Source organism: Lotus japonicus, chromosome 3 (assembly GCF_012489685.1).
Source record: "Lotus japonicus ecotype B-129 chromosome 3, LjGifu_v1.2".
NCBI lineage: Eukaryota > Viridiplantae > Streptophyta > Magnoliopsida > Fabales > Fabaceae > Lotus > Lotus japonicus.
This window is the reverse complement of record NC_080043.1, coordinates 59,707,098-59,727,384: the sequence shown is the minus strand read 5'-3', so window position 1 is coordinate 59,727,384 and position 20,287 is coordinate 59,707,098. Positions and strand designations below refer to the sequence as shown.

At 34.5% G+C, this 20,287-nt stretch overlaps 1 protein-coding gene across 1 annotated transcript; it reads left to right on the top strand.

Moving 5' to 3' along the window:
* The first annotated feature begins 4,753 nt into the window (after window positions 1-4,753).
* LOC130744557 (cyanogenic beta-glucosidase-like) lies at window positions 4,754-19,993 on the top strand. Its single transcript, XM_057596732.1, has 13 exons — window positions 4,754-4,921; window positions 14,592-14,661; window positions 14,942-15,000; window positions 15,286-15,361; window positions 15,504-15,581; window positions 15,679-15,766; window positions 16,509-16,764; window positions 17,203-17,318; window positions 18,125-18,345; window positions 18,965-18,996; window positions 19,097-19,199; window positions 19,543-19,651; window positions 19,741-19,993. The coding sequence occupies exons 1-13, from the start codon at window positions 4,754-4,756 to the stop codon at window positions 19,910-19,912; spliced, it is 1,548 nt and encodes a 515-aa protein (XP_057452715.1). The 3' UTR covers window positions 19,913-19,993.
* The last annotated feature ends 294 nt before the right edge of the window (window positions 19,994-20,287 follow it).

The following is a 20,287-nucleotide window of genomic DNA, read 5'->3' as shown; positions in this document are numbered from 1 at the left end:
CGCTCTAGGCATGGGCGAGGTATATTACATGAGGATTTTATTAACCAAACAGACAAGCTATGACAGTTTTGCAAGTTTAAGAACTGTCAAAGGGGTTGTTTATCCAACATTCCAAGATGCGTGCGATGCTATCGGATTAATGGAAGATGAGAGGGAGTATATTGATGGGATTATTCACGTGAGTGAGTTTGGTTCAGGGACTTATTTGAGGTATTTGTTTGTAACCTTGCTATCAACAAACGCTATAGGAAATCCAAGAGAAGTATGAGATAAAACATGGAGATTTTCATCTGACGAGATTTTGTACCACAGAAGAAGGTTGCTTAAAATGCCAGGTATTTTTGCTGTATGTTCTTATTATATATATTTAATCACGTTTTTAATTTTTTGTATGTTCTTTGAATTTGGCATCTTAGAAGGAATAATTTCCTTTGCTATATCAAAGAAACAACCTCTGTACAATTGAATTTTATTATTTATTAGGGATTTAGAGAACGTTTTTCTATATTGTTTTAAATCCATTTAATATTTGTTGCAGATCTTCAAATCAATGATGAGGATTTGATGAATTTATGTTTGATTGAGATAGAGAAGATGTTGCAAACAAATGGAAGGACACTTAAAGAATGGCCTAGCTTACCTTATCCATCATTTTGTGAGACCTTTCGTTTTGAAAATCAATTTGTTGCAGACGAGCTTAATTACAATAAGGATGAAATGAACGCACTGCATCAACAATTGGTATGTTCCCTAACTTTTGAACAGAAAGGAGCTTATACGCAGGTAATAAATTATGATTCAAGCATAATAGAAGAAAAAATGAATAAAGTCGATTATGATGTGTTTTGTATTTTCTTATTGACAAAGTATGTCAATTTACAGATATTGAATGTTGTGTCGTCCAATAACGGAGGATTTTTTTTTCTTATATGGATTTGGCGGATCTGGTAAAACTTTTGTGTGGAATACCCTCTCAGCTGTGCTGTGTTCTGAAGGAAAAATTGTTCTAAATGTTGTGTCAAGTGGCATTGCTTCATTACTATTACCTGGAGGTAGAACTGTTCACTCTAGATTTTCCATTCCTATCACTATCCACGAATCATCAACATGTAATGTTCGTCAAGGTTCTCATAAAGCTGAGATGCTTCAAAAAGCAAGTCTTATCATTTGGGATGAAGCCTCAATGCTTAACAAGCACTATTTTGAAGCTCTAGACAAAACTTTGAATGACATTATGAAGACCCAAGCAACTTTTGGCCACGATAAACCCTTTGGAGGAAAGGTAGTTGTTTTGGGTGGGGACTTCCGATAGATTCTGCCAGTAATTTTAAAAGGAAGTAGATCAGACATCATTGTTTCTTCTGTGAATTCATCATACCTATGGAAGCATTGTAAAGTAATGAAGTTAACTACCAATATGAGATTACAACAAGCTGGATCCTCTTCTTCATCCTTAGAAATAAAAGAATTTGCAGATTGGCTTCTTCGAGTGAGCGATGGCACGGTTATCCCAATCGATGAGGATGATTGTATTATAGAAATTCCCTCTGATTTGTTGATAAGGGAGTCTGGTAATCTTTTAGTTAGTCAATTTTGCATATCCCAATGTTGTTGATAATTTTTAAAACCATGCATATTTTGAACAAAGAGCACTCCTTGCTCCCACACTTGAAAGTGTTGAAGATGTTAATAACTTCACGATGTCAATGATCCCTGGGGAGGAAACAGAATATTTGAGTTACGACACTCCATGTAGGTCAGATGAAGACTCTGAAATAGATGCAGAATGGTTCACTTCAAAATTCCTAAATGATGTTAAGTGCTCTGGTATTCCCAACCACAAAATTGTTCTGAAAGTTAGTGTTCCTATCATGCTGATTCGGAACATTGATCAGTCTGCTGGATTGTGTAATGGAACTAGATTGATAGTGACTTCTTTGACACATTATATCGTTGTTGCAACAGCTCTTTCCGGTTCAAAAAACAGGTAAACCGGTTTATATTCCTAGACTTAGCTTAACTCCTTCTGACACTGGCCTTCCTTTCAAATTCTCAAGGAGACAATTCCCTATAACTGTTTGTTTTGCTATGACTATAAATAAGAGCCAAGGCCAATCGTTATCGCATGTTGGATTATACCTTCCTAGGCCGGTGTTCACGCACGACCAGCTATATGTAGCTTTATCGAGAGTCAAGTCTATAAAATGGTTGAAGATACTTATAGTCGATGACAAATGATTAGTATCTAATTGCACTCCGAATGTCGTGTATGAAGAAGTATTCCAGAACATATGAATGGTTAGATTAACTATCTTTAATTTCATACTTCTTTGTATCATGCACATTATAAGTAGTCGTGAAATCACATTGCACTTCTATTTCCCAAATTCGTGTTTGAGAATCCACGAATTCATATCTTGATTAACTTGTTTCATATGTATTTTGTAGATATGTATTGCTGAACTGCGACACTAAAATTGGTGCAGTCAAACAGCTTCAAACTTATATTGCTTGATACTTCACACTTTTGACATCCAGATGATTAAACTAAGTAAGAGTTTCAAATTAAATCTAAGAAGTGGAACCGTAGTGTCTTATACTTATGTCAGCACATTATTCAATTACCACGGAGGTATTTCCGATGGATAAGAATCCACATGAAAATTCAGAGAAAATGGCTTTTCTACAAAATTTTAGTAATGTAGGAAATTCCGCAAGTACTAACAGAAGTTTTAGTAGTGCATTTATCAGACCAACACAACCCAAAACCAATAACCAGTAAGTAACCAGCCAATTGGAAATTCAACATATTTGAGATCAAAATTAATACAATTAATTAAATTATCAACTTTTTAAAAGGGTGTGGAGTGGCGATCAAAAATGATCGGCTGTGGAGGCAATATGTCCATAAAAAAACTCTGTAAATATTTTTAGAGTTTGATTTTAACGCATTGACAATGTAATTTTTTTATACATAGTCAACCAATCAGGTTTTAAAGATTTGTCATGTCAGTCAATTTAAATAAATGAAAAATTCATTTTTTTTTACATTCAAAAAAATTTAATTGGTTGACATTGTAAAAAAAATTACATTGTAAAAAATGCTACACTGTCAGTGCGTCAAAATCGTACTCATATTTTCATAAGAATCATTTTAATCAAAAAGCAAGGATAAAAATGATAATATGGTTTGTTGGTTTGCTGCTAAATGGAAGAGCAATAAAAATGGAAACCAAATTATGCATAATAGCTCTTACATTTCCTTAGTGCAGCAAAGTACGTAAACTCGCAGATATGGGAGCTCAAAATCACGGATGGTTGCAGAAATTACTTTGGGAAGAGTTATGGGAGCTCTTAAATAATGAGTAACAGCAAATTCTTCTAAAAAAATATAGATTAATGTCTTCCACCAAAGCAAAGATTAGGTGGGATATTGTGAGGGAAATTCAGAAAGGAGGAAGTTGGGGTCTGTTTATTTTATTTTCCAATTCATATGAGAAAAGATACAAATTGGACGAGAGAAATAAAAACTATGAAATGCTCGATTCTAAGCCTAATGTGACTCTCTTAAAAAGAAAAGAAAATGAGTGATCCAATAGATATTGTTGGACCTAAAATATAAAAAGTAGATAACAAACACAGAATCTAAGCTCTCGTAGCTAGTGTGGGGGTACAAGCAATTCAAGTGGGGGAAATATTATTATAGTACTCCATTATACATTGATTAGATATATTGGATCTGCCCCCTAATGTTATGTGTGCGTAGTGTAACTGTAAAGTAATTAGTTGATTTATATTAAAGAATGGAGGGAGGGAGGGAGGGAGTAGTGATTACTTCAATAAAAACATTAATTCAGAGCAACCTCAACCACTAATGAAAAAACAAAAGTGATGCAGTAGAAAGTAGTGTGTGCAAACACCCACGTAACACGTTGGATTTAATTTGGGGCAAAAAACAAAATGCAGCAGTTGTAATTCAGCACTCATGCAGGGCAGTGCAACACGTTGTTCTTCTTTGTAGCAGCACACACATTAAATGGAGGTCAAGCGGTGGAGTAAATCAGTGAAGCGGTGGTGGAGATGACAGAATTCATGACAAATTCTTTTAGTTAATTGGAAAAAAAAACGTAAAAGACGTAAAATATATCTTATTTATTTGACATTTTATTTCATATCATGTTATAATTTTGAAAAATGTCGAATATTATTAATTGCATAGTTGTAATATTAATGATTATTTTTTAGAAAAAAATATTTCATTTAATATATTTACTTAAATATCTTTAGGTATTAAGGGAAATTAAGTATTCTCTCTCATTTTCTTTGCAGGTTAGGCATGAGAACTGCAACTGGGCCCCACATTTAAAATTTTCCAATTTCTTACATTTTTTTGCCATAAAAAAAGTGTTAATTCTTTTGTCAAAATTCATCACACCCTTCTCTTTCCACTTATAATCAACTCAAATAAACAAAGTGATATACCACTACGTGTTAGCTAGTCGGCAAAACTAGTTGATTCTAATCCCTTTTTCTGTTTGCAAACAGTCCCATCTCATGCTTGTTACTAAATATAGTCTTTGACCAATTCAATCCTATTTTCTTCCTAATCCACTAACACTAATCTTGACCATGACTAACCAAACATTCTAATCCTCATTCATAGAGTTTTCTGCACTATTTAAGCGGCTAGCGCTGCATCACTTTTTGGAACACAAAGCCAGTCTCAATTACTTCTTATTCTTCTTAATTTGATATGGCATTCAACGCACTTTTACTTCTTGGCCTCTTCTTCAATCTTGCTAGTACATTACCATCGGTTACATTTGCAACATCTGCTGCACCCACTTTGGATGATGCTTCACTGAGACGAAGCAATTTTCCGAAAGGCTTCATTTTTGGGACAGCATCTTTGGCATACCAGGTAGTTTATATAAAGAGAGACCAACTTACTCCAGAAATTTGTAAGAATTACTTGGTTTAATATTTTTAATAGGGAAAATTTAACAAATCTAACTATTCAATTATATAATATTATCATAATGATTATATATACCAACTTTCTGTTAAATCAATAATTCTAATTTTATAGTGAATAATTTTTTATATTTCAAAAGACATTTTACCCTTCAGAAGTTGTATAATTGCACTATTTAGGGATCGATCCTTAGACTTTCTCTTCTCCAACCATATGTCTTCAACTCTTACCACTTGAGTTATTATTTGGGGACCATCAGAAATTGTATAATAAAATATTCAATAATTATACTTAATCTACTTATTTGAAAATTTAAATTAAATTATACATATATATCTTATAAAAAAAAGTTAGCCTTAATTGCAACTTTAGTTCCTGACGTTTACATAAATCACAATTTTAGTCCCTCACATAATTTAATTAACAAGACTAGTCCTTCACGTTCTCTCATGTTTGTAATGTTAGTCTTTCCGTCTAATTATTAACGGAGAAGGCTTATGTGGCAACGCACATGCCTCTTATGTGACCAAGAAAAATGTTTAACTGCACTTTTGGTCCCCTACTTATACACATTATGCAGTTTTGGTCCTTAAAATTCAAAAATTATATTCAAATTAATAAAAAAAACAAAAAAAAAACAGAAAATGATGATTATTTATCTTCTTAAAATTTAATTACATATTTATAAAATCATAATCAGGCATAGTAAAATTATACCCCTGATGTTTCAAGTTTGTGAAAATTCTACCCCTAGTCTATTTTTGTCGACATTTGTACCCATCATATTTTCAAAGAGGATAATGAATGCCCCTCTGTCAGTCAGACGTTAGAAACTTAATAGAGGATGCTGACGTGGCTTTTATATAAATTTTTTTATTTCCACGTAAAAAAAATGTGGCTTTTTAATTTTATTTAAAAAAAATCTAAAATAACTCAATGATTAATTGGAAAAAACAAGCTAAAGAAACTTAACCTAAATTTAATCTGTTTTACTTTAAAAAAAACCATTAAAAGAAAAATTAAACCTAATCTTATCTTCTTTTCCTATCTTCTTCTCTCACCCCCAATTCTTCACGTCTTCTTCACCCACCCCAATTCTTCACATCTTCTTCTCTTCTTCTACTTTAATCTCCTGCAACACTTCAAAACCCACCTCTTCTTCCAAACTTCTCTGCCACCATGCCTCTTCCATCTTCTTCTTCAATCGCGGTTGTGTGAGGTGGGTTGGGGTGGGTGATTGGGGGTTAGGCTTGCGATTGCAGGCGAGGGTGAGGACTGCGATTAGGGTGGGGGGTTGGGGGCTAGGGTGGGCTTTGTGGCGTGGGTTGGGGTCTGGGTCTGGGGTTGTCTTCTGGGGTTGGGTCTTGGGTTTAAAGTGGGCAGCGGTGGTTTTGGGTGGTGGTTCTGGGTGGGTTGGGTCTTTGGTGGGTTGGGTCTGGGTGGGTTAGGTCTTGGGTTTAGAGTGGACTACGGTGGTTCTGGGTGGTGGTTGTTCTATGTTTCTTCTTCTTCTAAAATCCTTAGATTTGAACCAAACCTAGATTGCTGATTGATTGGAACTGATTGAAACTGATAGGGATCAAGGAAGGACCTGGGGTAATTGATTGAATCTGATTGGGTTTTCTCTGGTTTTGGTTTTTCCTGGTTATGGTTTATTGGGTTTTTGGGTGGTGGTGCTGGGAGTGAGGGAGGAGTTGGTGGTTTTCGGTGATAGCACTAACATGATGAAGAAGTTGATGAAGAAGTACTAATGAAGGAAAACGAGAGATTGTGAATTAATGGTTTTGATGAATGAGTTTTTGATTTGTTTTATTCGATGTTCTTGATTGTTTTGATGATGAAGATGAAGAAGTAGAATTAAATTTGTGTTTAATTGAGGATTAGAGTTTTAAAATGAAGGATTAAAAGTTTTTTTATTTAAAATTATAATTGAATACTTTACATTAAATTAATTATTAATTAAATAAGTGGTATTTTAAAAAAATTAGGTTCTGCCATTTTCACGTGGAATTAAAAAAAAATCAAAGAAAAGCCACATTAGCATCAGACGTTAGGTTTCTAACGGCTGACTGACATAGGGGCATTCGCTGCCCTCTTTGAAAAGATGAGGGGTAAAAATGTCGATAAAAATATACGAGGGGTAGAATTTGCACGAACTTAAAACATCAGGGGCCAAAAGTGTTTTTTAGCCTAATTAAAAATATATGTTCTGATTTGTTTATATTTTATAGAATTATAAAAATATCTTTAATCAATACATTCCACTTTTCATAAAAAAATATCGAAAAAAAACATGGAGGATTATAAATAAATAATTTCTATTTAAATTAAATAGGATAGAAAGCGAAACAATTATGATTGTTATCAAAACATTACTAAATAAGAATTTAATAAATATTTTATAAAATCATAATCAGGCATAGTAAAATAAATTTTAATTTGAATGCAATTTTTAAAGAAGATGAAAAGTCGTCCTTATATATATGTATATAAGGTCGATAGTACAAATAGTCATCCAATGCTACAAAGTAGATATTAAAATTGCTACCTAGTGATCATGAGAACAAACTCAGATCAAAAACCTACGAGATGAACATCCGTCGGGGACCCAATTTGTGACAAAAGTCACATAACCCAACAAAAACAGAGCCACATCTCGGCACTAGAAATGCAACAACGCACGAACTATTGACCATAAGCACCTCATAACTAAGCCCAAGAGATCAAATCACCATCGATGGCTCAAGTTGCATCATGACCACCAACCTTGTCTGCATCGAGCCCTTTAGAATAACTCCACCGCGCAGCACCTCAAAAACAAATCAGAAGAAGCTCATCATTTGCCGCCGACATCAAAGTTGCAAAACGGTGAAGGATAGAACATCAATAAACACTTTGAAAGGTTCAAATCTGAGAAAGGACGCTGAAATCAACAGATTTGAGGAGCCACGAGCAGTGTTCTGAAAAACAGGGGTGGAACTTCGAGCGAAGGGAAAACAGGGACGCCGTCGTCGCACTACACATCCACCACAGACTCGGATCTGACCTCAATAGGCTAGCACAGATTAAGGCAAGCAACGAGGCTCACCAACGACGATGTGTTTGCAAGGCGCAGTAGCGACAGATGCTCCAAAGACGAGGATCGAAACCAAACCATATCCACATCGCAGCAAGAAATAAGAAACGACCTCTGATATGAACACAACAGTGGCTTTGGCTCCATGGGGAAAAAAGGAAGACGCCACATACAAGGCCACCACGCTCCCAGATCTGGCCTCAGCATGCAATCACAGATTAGGCAAGCCAAGAGACTTACCGGCGACACTCGCTACGGAGAAGAGAAGTGATGCCGCCTACGACGAGGAGGAGGCAGAGCAAGCATCAGAACGCCTACACCTTCAGGAGCTGGAAAAGTACGAGGATCCCGGATCCGCCGTCGAGAACCCGAAACTGTAAAGCTAGCCTAGAACCATCACCACCGACCTCTGACGGCACACCAAAGCCCAGAACCCGAGCATCCTAGCCCACTGCAACCCAAGCACAGATCTGTCGTCGTTGCCACCAGACGTCGCAAGACCCCAGATCAGTCACAAGCAGAACTGGATCAACAGAGCAAAGGGGTCGGCGCACCGAGGAGGAAAGTAGAAGCAATAACGAGTCGCGAACAGACCGAGCGGGCGAAAGCCAGAGAGAGACGAAACCGAGAAGAAACAAGACAGTGAAAGGCAAGGAAAAGGGGGGGTTTCGCCACACCGGGAAGGGGGGCACGGAGGCCACCCAAACGACGCTCAGAGTAAAGAGAGAAAACGACCTAAGGTTGATGTAACTTTTGAACTTAAGGACCAAAACTACACAATGCGCATAAGTAGGGGACCAAAAGTGTAGTTAAACCATTTTTCTTGATCATTGAGAGGAATGTGCGTTTCCACATAAGCCTTCTCCGTTAATAGTTAGATGGAAGGACTAAGGTTGCAAACGAGAGAAAACGTGAGGGACTATTTTTGTAATTAAATTTGGTGAGGGATTAAAATTATGGTTTTTTAAACGTCAGGGACTAAAGTTGCAATTAAGCTAATAATTTATTAAGTGAAGTAATTTTGATAAGAATTACTTTTAAAAAAACATGATCCTCTTTATTAAAATTTACTCCATTTATATGTTTTTTATAACTATAACATATACAATTAATTCATTTTGAGAAACCAAAACCTACTATCTAGCAATATAATCTCCAATCAGGCAAGAATGTATTTATCATAACCAATTTGGAATATTGCCTTGGAAATTAGGGAATATACATGGCTTGACATTGCAAACCGGTGTCAACCTGTAAACATATATATGGTCCGTTTGGTGGTCAGGATATGATAAGGGTAGGATATAATAGAGAGTTGGATAAAAACATGATAGGAGAAGAGCATGGTTGACTCTCATCATATCATGTGTTTGAGGTGGACAAGATAATAATAGGATTTGATATAAACTGTGAAAAACATATCAAATTTTCCTTTGAATAAAAAATACATAATATTTTTTAAAAAGTGATAATTCTATTAAATTGAATTTTTTATATTTTTATAAATGATCCTAGGTGTTAAAATTATCTAAAATTTTATTAATTGGCCTATTGTAATTTTTTTTAGAAGGGAGCCTATTTTAATTGAAAGTAAAAACTATATATTTGACCTATTGTTTTAACTTAACAGTGATAAGTGAGAAAAAATACAAAATAATTAAATTTAAAAATCCTATTAATTTTTTTCAAAAGTACTCTATATGTAAATATAAATTATTATGTAAGTAGAGAAATAGTTTTAAAATTATTATATTTATATAAAATTAATCTATACTTACTACTAATAATCAATATTTATAAGTGAGTAGTATATTTCGTTGTTAGTGAATAGTAATTTTATTTATTTATATTATAATATAAATATTTTTTTTTTTGAAAATGAAAGGTATATTATTAATAAGAGCCTAAGCCAAAATGAGCTATAGGCAAGAACCAAGTACAAACTGAATCGAATAAGACTAAAGCATGAACATACATCCTGAGTTGTGCTAAAAACCCACCAACCCACAGAATGACGAAACGAAACCCCAAGAGAGAGCCTCATTAAAATCTTGCTTGGAAAAACCCAGTGGGATAAAAACCAAGCAAGGAAAAAGAGTACCACAATCTTGGGGAAATCATTCTGCACTAAACAAGTAAACATGTGACACCGTTCAATCCCTAGACACATAAAATCGTTACAGCAGCCAAAAACCCAGCCAATAGTTGGTACAGCAAGTCCACAGCAGCACCAAATTAACATCAATGACCGCAAGGCAGCCAAAACAGCAACATCAGCAGCAAAGAATTTCGTACAGCAACAGCAACAACAGCGAAACCAGCAAAAATCCAGCACACCAGCAAACAGCAGCAACAACAGCAACAACAACAGTAATAGCAACAACAACAGCAAACAGCAGCAGCAAAAACAGAACAGCGGCAACGACAAAAACAACAACTACATTCTCCATAGAACCAGCTATTTCACACCCTGAAATTAAATCAACAACAGCAGGAAAAAATACCATTGTTTATGTGAAACCCTCATAAGACCAAAGCGGTTCCACACGAAAGCAAACATCCTTAGCAAGCTCATCCGCTCCCGCATTCCCTTCCCTTAGAATGTGTGACACACCACTACAAGCCACCAAAGGTAGCAAGTAATCAAAGTTAGCCATGGTCCTGACATGTTAGTTAAGATGAGGATGGTTTTGTCGAATTTGAGCTTCTAAGCCACGCAACATCAGCGCTTCTGAACCTCGAGGTTTCAAGCCCAACTGCTTTCCAAGTAGCCAAGTTCTCTGAGCCCGTGTCGTCACACCATCTTCTCCCTGTACTGGTATTAAGAAATCAATAGGCAAAGGTTTAGGCTTATTCTTGCTACCTTTTGGACGTCCACGTTGCGAGCTTTTTTGTGAGGAGGTTGTATTTGGAGATTGTTCTAAATCCGATGATAATAGGACGGTTGAAGCTTCACGATCAGGGGAACTTACAGGTTGTATTCGATTCTGATTTGGCGTCACGGGAGATGCTTCTTCACGCACATGTGAAAGGACTGAGGCTTGCTTTCGGATTATTTGGTTCAGTGATGTATGGTAAAAAAACGTCACTGTTTTCACGTGTTTGAAGCGCAGCTGTTGTTGGAGAAGTTGTCAGGTTACCAAGAAACTCATTTTTGCTGCTAGACTGAATGGGCAAACACACCCTTAACCCTAAAATCTGATTATTGAACCGTGGGCCCCTGCAAGCTGAATTAAAAGGCCAAAAAATATTGTTATTTTGAAACAAATCTTGGGAATTAAAAGAAATACCTGTAACTGAATATCTTTTCTCTTGATTTTGAATTTTTTTAGTCAAGATTTGTTTTTCTTTACTCAAAATTCCTTCAGCTTTTATACTCTTTTTCCAGCCCTCAATCTCCTCCAAAGAATAGCCAGAGTCAATTATATCACGTAGTTGTTGTTGTTCTTCACGTAACTGTTGCTGTTGTTCATCAATAGAAATGAAGGCTGCCATTAAAGCTGTGGAATTTGAATTGTGCCCCAAGGATTCCTCCCCCGCCGGCGATGCAACCGTAGGAGCCTCCTTCTCCGGCAACTTCTCTTCCCCATCAAGCACCTCCGGAAAAATTACGTCCTTTCCGTAACGCTACAACCCTTCAAGACCGCCATCCCTAAAAATCTCATCCTCTTCTTCAGGGTCGATATCAGTGGCCGAATCCTGATTCTTTTCAAGTGGAGAGTCATGATTAATTCCACCATCATGAAGCTTGAACGCATCATCTTTGATGCCATTCACAATAGCATCATCATCTGTTTCATCTGCTTCCTCCTCCGAATTATAGATTTTTACCGGCGTGGACGGCATATCCTCCACGACTCCGTAATCATGAGCTTCCACGTCCTTCTCAACCAGTATAATGCACGGTGTTCCTCCAACATCCACAGATTGTAAAACAGTGTAAAATCATATGATTCATGCGTACTAGTATACGTGCAAAATCAGCCCGATGTCTCAACGCGGTTGGAGTGTCGGACAAGACATAGCTTCCCAATTTATTTCCTATGGCAGCAAAGAAAACCTCATTCCATAAGCCTATCAAAATTTGCCATAATCGAATCCAGACGAAGTGCGACGTACCGAAAATGAACATAGAGCATGGTTTTACATCCGTAAGCAACTGTTCCAGAAAAAATGCACATTCTGAGATAGTGCTTTCCATCTCTTCCTTATTTTCAAATTCCAACAGTACCTCATTCGCACCAAGCGGAATTAGTCTGAAATTGAATAAGCCAATTCGACTAAACTCTTCCTGTAAAAATTCAACTGGTTTGATTGTAAGTGTTCGAGCCTGTGCACACCGCTGAACCCACTTCTCATCCATATCTGCTGCAGCGAATTGCAATTGGCTTATCTCTTTCTTGTCAGGAGTCCTCTCTGAACCTTGCTGATTCGGGGATACTGCTTCCTGTTTTTTCACTGAAGTTGCTTCCTCTGTTCTCCATATCTTACCTCTGATTTCATATTGATGTCGCCCTTCAAACGTAACTGGAGCAGTTTGGGGAGGCCTCTAAAATCACGCCTTCTGTACCACCAGGTAATTACCTTCAAGTCGCAAACCATGGAGCTTTCGTATCGCAACCCTGGCCTCATCATCACTTATAAAACGCACAAAACCAAATCTGAAACGGCGATGATGCTTCCTTTTTTGTTGGATAAAAACATCATAGACACGCCCTGCCTTCTCAAAAATTGCTCTCAGTTTAGCATGAGTGACCCTATCCCCCAAACCATCCACAAAAATTGAAAATGACCCTGGTTGCTGCTTTGCATTTTGCTGTTGCTTTACTTTATGTTGGTTTGCTTGGTTATGAATCCTGGGCTGATAAAACTTTTGGCCAGCCTTTTGTGCCTTCACGTGCTGCCTCTGTTGTTCCAATCTGCCAGATTAGTCCCGATGCATTCCCGGACGGTGCTGCTGCTGAAAGCGAGGTTGCTGATGATCGCGTTGCTGCCAAAAGGATCGTTCGTTGTTGTAACTCAGATTGCAACCAAAGCCTGGCGCTTGCCATGGCCGATAGCGTTGATCGCTTCCCATTCCGACCTCCTGCCATGGCCGGAGCCGCCGTGCCCGCGGCGGCCACCTTGAGCTTCTCTCTCATGTAGGGATCGGATGAAACACATTACACACCATACCAAGGTCACCTAAAATAGAAATAGAACACCACCACAGCGGAATGAAGAACCAAACCTCAAAAAACCAACGGCGAAAGGTGCGCAGAGGCGATAGTGTCAACCACAACTCAACGAAACCGGCAAAACCGATAGCACATTTACGCAACAAGAAACAGGGGTGAACAGAGCATCACCAAGCACCACCCAGACAAACGGAAAAACGAGCAACAGGAGCGACCAGAAGAAACAGCAAGAGTCGGACGGAAAACGACGACCTACGAAGCGTCGTGACGGCGCCGAAAAGTTTCGTAATCGAGCGGTTTCCGTGGAAGAAACGGTTCAAGGCAAGAAAAAACTGGTCAAGGCAACCTGGATGAAGAGCAGCAAACGGCGCGGTGCGGCAAAGGGGAGGAGCGGCGCGGCGCTGTGGAGGCTGCTACCGGAGGGTGGCGGCGCGACAAACAGAAGAAGGAGCAGCGGCCATTTATATATATTATTATAATATACATATATAAAATTGTTAACAAAGTAGAAGCAAGTGATAATGATAATTTAATTATTTTATATAAGTAAATTCAATATTTTCACCATTAATAATCTAGTTCATTTTTAATTAAATTAATGACTAAATAAACAATTTTAACTTAGCAATAACAACTAGTAATTGATAAAAGAATAAAATTATTATATTACTAAAGTTAATATTTTTTATTTACTAATTAATATTATTATCAAATATAAATATTGAAATAATTTATTTTAAGGTTACGGTATAAAAAAAATAGAAAACTACTATCCTGTCCTGTCATGATAATTCTATCATAACTCCCCCCAGGATAAATTGTACACATGATAGGATAAACGACAAGATTGTGTTATCTTATCCTGTTGGCGCAACAAACAACATATAAGAGCAAAATATGATTGCACTATCCTATCTTATTTACTTATCTTGTCCACCAAACAGGCCTAAAGGCCATGAATTGTCGCAATAAGGTTTTTAACGTGCCATCACATGAGCTAAAGAGTATAAATTATCTTCCCTTAAATAAATATAAGACGGCGGGAGTAGTTTTTTTTTTTATAAGCAATGGTGGTAGTAGTAACTTTTTGCATGTTGGAATATTTCTTTCAACCACTTGATTGTGGCAAGAATTTAAGATTTTCTATTCAATTGAGGTCCAAATCAAATCAAATTTCATTAATTAAAAAAATGTTGGATACACACATTTCCACCTCTATCTCTAGAAATATATAGAATAAGTGATATGAAAAGTGATGTGATAGAATAAAAGAGAAAAATAGGTGTAAATGATATGTAAGAGAAACATGAATATGCACATATTAAAACTCTTAAATGATTGTGACGATGATATGAATATGCAGCACGAAGGTGCCTCAAAAGAAGGTGGTAGAGGACTAAGTATATGGGACTCCTTTAGCCATAAATATCCAGGTATGTATTTTTTTAATTTTCTCTCTCTCTAACATGCAATCAAACAAAAGATGGGAAAGTAAAAAATAACGGCGTGTTTTTTGTAAAATAGTTTTTTAGTTTTTAAAAATAGAAAAATAAAAAGACTCATTTCATATGAACAATTATAAAAATTATTCTTAATACATTAAAACAATTATCTGAGTTTCAAAAAGCTTATGGCTTAAATAATTTTTTTTTACCTTATGAAAAATAATTTTAATTTTTCTCTATAATCTAATAATAAATATGGAACATGTAGAGAAAATAAAGGATAGGAGCACAGGAGATCTCTCGATTGACCAGTATCACCGCTACAAGGTATGATCAAAAATTCCATATGACCATAAGAAAATTAATTAAGTGGCATAAGTTGTTATCTACTACAATAAAAACTACTCCTACAAGTTGTTTCTTTTGAAGAGAAAATGGTAATGTACTTGCAATTTTTTTTCATTGTTGATCAATGAGATTGTAAGAATGTGTTACGTATTAAATAACAAATATTTTTCTATATTACTAAAATATGATTGGTTAATTGAATAATTTTTTAAGCATCGAAATTATTCTCTATTTTGTATTAATAAATCATTTTTGTCATAACAGGAAGATGTTGGACTCATGAAGTCTATGAATTTGGATGCTTACAGATTTTCCATCTCTTGGTCCAGAATCCTCCCAAGTGAGTGAAATATTGAATTAATAACTTCTCAATTCCAATTTATTAATTTTGCTTAGATGTATTGTTCAAAAAGTAATTGCTTAGATGTATATTTCACATTAGCCATTTTATTCATTTTTTCTCTTAATGAATCTATCCATAGAAGGAAAGCTCAGTGGAGGTATCAATCAAGAAGGAATAAAGTACTATAACAATCTCATCAACGAGCTACTAGCTAATGGTCAAAATTGAACTTTAAATTGTCATTTTAATTAGTATTTTCCCCTCAAACAATAGATAACAAAATTAACATAATTAATTGAATGTTAATACTGCAGGTATACAACCATTTATAACACTTTTTCATTGGGATCTGCCCCAAGCTTTGGAAGATGAGTATGGTGGTTTCTTAAGTCCTCACATTGTGTAAGTGTTACAAAATTTATCAAATACTCCCTCCGTTCCTATATATAAGTCACAAATAACTAATTCTCTTAGATTAAGAAAAGTAGTTATTAGTAATAAATTTGTAAAAAAAATGATTTACTTTCCTAGATTACCCTTATTTACTTTCCTATGATTTTCTCTCTCCAAGTTAATACTTCTAAAGTTTATCATCTCTTTCATATTAAATATGAGGGTGAACTTGGAAAAAATTATTTAATGCTTCCTAGATATTAGAAAGTGACTTATATTTTGTAACAAAATTTTTTCAAAAAATGTGACTTATAATAGGGAACGGAGGGAGTACAAATATAATTGTTGTTGCATATGAATATCATAATTAATATGACTAATTTATGTATTTATAACATAATGTTTAATTCATAAAAAATTACTACTTTCTCTGTTTCTAATTATAAGATCATTTGAGGATAACTACGCTTATTAATAACACATTTCATGAGACTAGTTAATGCATTAGTTTTAAGAAAAGTTATACAATCTTCAAAATTAACTTTACCTCTTTCATTATTGTATTAATTTTTTCTCATATCTCTAATATTATCTCACTCTCTCTTAGTAAATGTAATGGGTAAATATGAAAAAAGATATTAATTTTTTGTTGAAATTAGTAGAGGTCTTATATTAAGGAATACCAAAAATTTTCTAAAAGGGTCTTAAAGAGAGGGAGTATCTAATTTCATAATTCATTATTGATTTTTAGAAATGATTTTCGAGACTATGCGGACCTTTGTTTTAAGGAATTTGGAGATCGAGTGAAGCATTGGATTACTTTGAATGAGCCATGGTCTTACATCAATGGTGGTTACACAATTGGGACATTTGCACCAGGAAGATGTTCTAAATGGGTGAATCCAAATTGCCTTGGCGGTGATACAGGGACAGAGCCATATTTGGTATCACATTACCAACTTCTTGCTCATGCAAAAACTGTTCAAGTGTACAAGAAAAAATATCAGGTTCATCATAACTTCAATGATAATTTTAACTTTGTCTACTGTGAACAAAGAAAAACATAGTTCACATGTTAAAATAACTTTTTTTTATTACAGGCCAATTTTTTGGTTGCATCGCACGTTAAAATGACTTCTCTACAAATCAATTTTAATACATAAGGAACATACTATAACTAACATGTGATGTGTTTTTTAACATTGTCTATAGTAGAATTGAAGCTTAGACTTCTATACTATTGTTGATGTCTAAAACTACTACAATGTCATTGTATTTTTTTATTTGAAAATTAAAGGTAATATATAGATAAAAGAAATACTGAGTACAAACTAGCCCAAGTGAGTTGATGTCCAAGCAAATCTACAAGAGCAAAGGAAATAACAAGAGCAAAGAAACTAAACAATGTCATTATTACCTAACTACCAAAACATTAATCTATGCAGGAATCTCAAAAGGGTGTGATAGGCATAACCCTGCTTGCTCACTGGTTCGTGCCATATTCACATAACAAATTAGATCAAGATGCTGCTGAACGAGCAATGGAGTTCATGTTTGGATGGTTAGTTCTTAGCTTTTTTTTTGTTACATTAAAAAGTGGTAAGTTCTTATAGCTCTATATACATTAAAAATATAGAAATAAATATAGTGAGTTAGTTAATTAATTAGATTCTTATTCATATTCAAAACAAAAATAGATATAGATAGTTATCATGTATATATTAAGGATTTAACTTCCCTTTCATTTTATTAAGAAAGAGAAAGAAAAGTTTCACTATAATTATGTGGATGCAGTCCCCGACCCCCAAAGAAATTTAAATTTTTATACTCAATTTCTCTTCCATCTCATTTATAATTTATTTTTATTTTATATCTCTTTTTTCTTTTCCTATCTCATAACTCATCATATCTCTCATTTTTATCACTAGTACGGATTTTGGTTGACACTAAATCATAAATTTCTTGTAGTATTAGTCAATTGAGGATCCTTCTACAAGTATTGCAATTTGTAAAAAATGTTTCATTAACACCCACTTATAGATGGAAAAAGGACAGGGAGAATGTAGAGAGATAGAAATAAAAGATAAAGAAGTATGAAATGTGATGCGTGGTATATATGATTGAAAAATGAGAAAATGATAGAAATTAATTGAAAGTGTTTAATTTATTAGGGGTGAATAATCAATGTTAAAAAACAGTCAAACATTGGAGAATCACACTTCTCTCCTTGTAATTAAAAACTATTTGTGGTAGTTTTTTTCAAAATTACTTTTCTTATATGAAAAACCTACTTGTTTTCAAACACATACTATATGCTTGTGATAATTGATCAAGGAATGTAATTTTTATATGTTTCAATGAATGCAGGTATATGGAACCACTAACAGCAGGAAGATATCCTAAAATCATGAAATCCCTAGTTGGAAAACGACTACCAAAAATAACTAAGGAGCAAGCAAGGCTACTTAATGGTTCATTTGATTTTCTTGGACTGAACTATTACACCACTTATTATGCTGCCGATGCACCTGAACTAAGAAACAATGAAAGACTCTCTTACCAAACAGATTCTCTTGCCAATCTTACAAGTAAGCGCTTAACTATTAATTATCTACCAATTTTCTGAAGTATTATAGGCTTATATGTTTTTAGTCCCTCAAAAGTATAGCAAATGTTGATTTTAGTCTCTGATATTCGTTTTTAATATCTAGAAATATACATTGTTATATTTTTTTAGGTCATACCATTAACTTTTGTTTATATGGTACACTGAATGATGACCCACTCATCTTTTATTCATTTTTTTAATTTGATTTGACATTTACGTGAGATACAATCTGATTTGAAGTCAATCACGTGTCACACAATCTGATTTGAAGTTCCACCAAGATACATGTGATTCTCACTTGCACCCTACATGGCACTAAATTTTATTAATGGCTAGGCCTCACGATGCCAGTACAAAAAAATATTCCAAGAATGAAGAGTGAGTCACTATTCATTGAGTCGCATAAGCAAAATTTGATGGCCGACAAGGTATGAAAAAGGTTAATAATGTATATTTCTAAAGATTAAAAACTAAGAAATATTTTTTAGGGACTGAAACCAACATTCTCTATATTTCTACGGACTAAAAGCATATTTAAGCAATTATTATACAAGTTAAATTTGATAATAGCATGACCTCTTTTGTTTTTATGATTTCAGCTCAGAGCAATGGGGTTCCCATAGGTCCAAGGGTAAGCATATATATATGGCCACTTCAAATATTAGCATAATTTCTAATTTGTTTGATAGTATACATAACTTTTAATTTGTTTGGAAATTTTATTTGCACAGTCTGCTTCAGATTGGTTATATATTTATCCAAGAGGAATTCATGAATTGTTACTCTACATCAAGAAAAAGTACAACAATCCTTTGATTTACATCACTGAAAATGGTAAATACACTTTCATATCTTTAACTTACCTATGAATGTTGTTGCATGAAAAGTAAGTGTGTATGGACAAAATGTTGAGAAAATAAATGTGATGAATTTGAAGTTCGAAATTGGATTGAAAAGTTAAAGTTTTGAATACATATAAAAGACAAGACTCACAAACTTCAAGCTTTAAAGGTTATTTTTTTTCTAAAATTTTCAAAGGTTTTGAGTAAGACATGTGATGTGTGTTTTTTTTATAGTCTTTTAACAATTTTCTTACTTGTGATCTTCCTTCTAAAACATCAATATTCAACACACATATATGAGAATTTATATTTTGCATATTGTGTTTAATGTGTAGGCATGGATGAGTTCAATGATCCAACATTATCCTTAGAGGAAGCACTTATGGATACTTATCGAATTGACTTTTTTTATCGCCATCTCTTTTACATCCAATCTGCAATCAAGTAAGTAGTTTTTTTTCTATGTTTATATTTCAAAGTTTATTGATTTTTCATTATGCACAACTAATCTTTCTCTTTTGTTGTTTAATAAGGGGTGGCGTAAATGTAAAAGGATACTTTGCATGGTCATTGTTGGATAATTTTGAATGGGCTTCAGGTTATTCGTTGCGGTTTGGAATACATTATGTAGATTACAAGAATGGTTTGAAAAGACACCAAAAGTTATCTGCAAAATGGTTTCAAAGTTTGCTGGAGAGACGTTGAGCTTTTATTTATATACATACTTATTGGTTCTAATAAAGATTTTACATCATGGTTTTAGCTGGTTGTTTCAACTTATTTATTTGAGTGTGCATACTTGTACGTTCTTAAATTTTCTATGTCTATGTATAGCGTATCGTTCTTTGATATTTATTCTCATATGTTATGTGTTGTTTGACTATCCTTCGCTATTTATTCAAAGCAATTGTGACGAAAAGAAAAACCATTGTCCCTATATAAAAGAAATTGTTACTCATTTTTTCCAAATGGTATATTTATCCAAAGTCAGACTTGTTTGACTTATATCATTACATTAAGGGTTATAAAAAGCCTAGAAAACCCCCAAATTAACAAATACCAATTTTCTTCGGTGTGAAT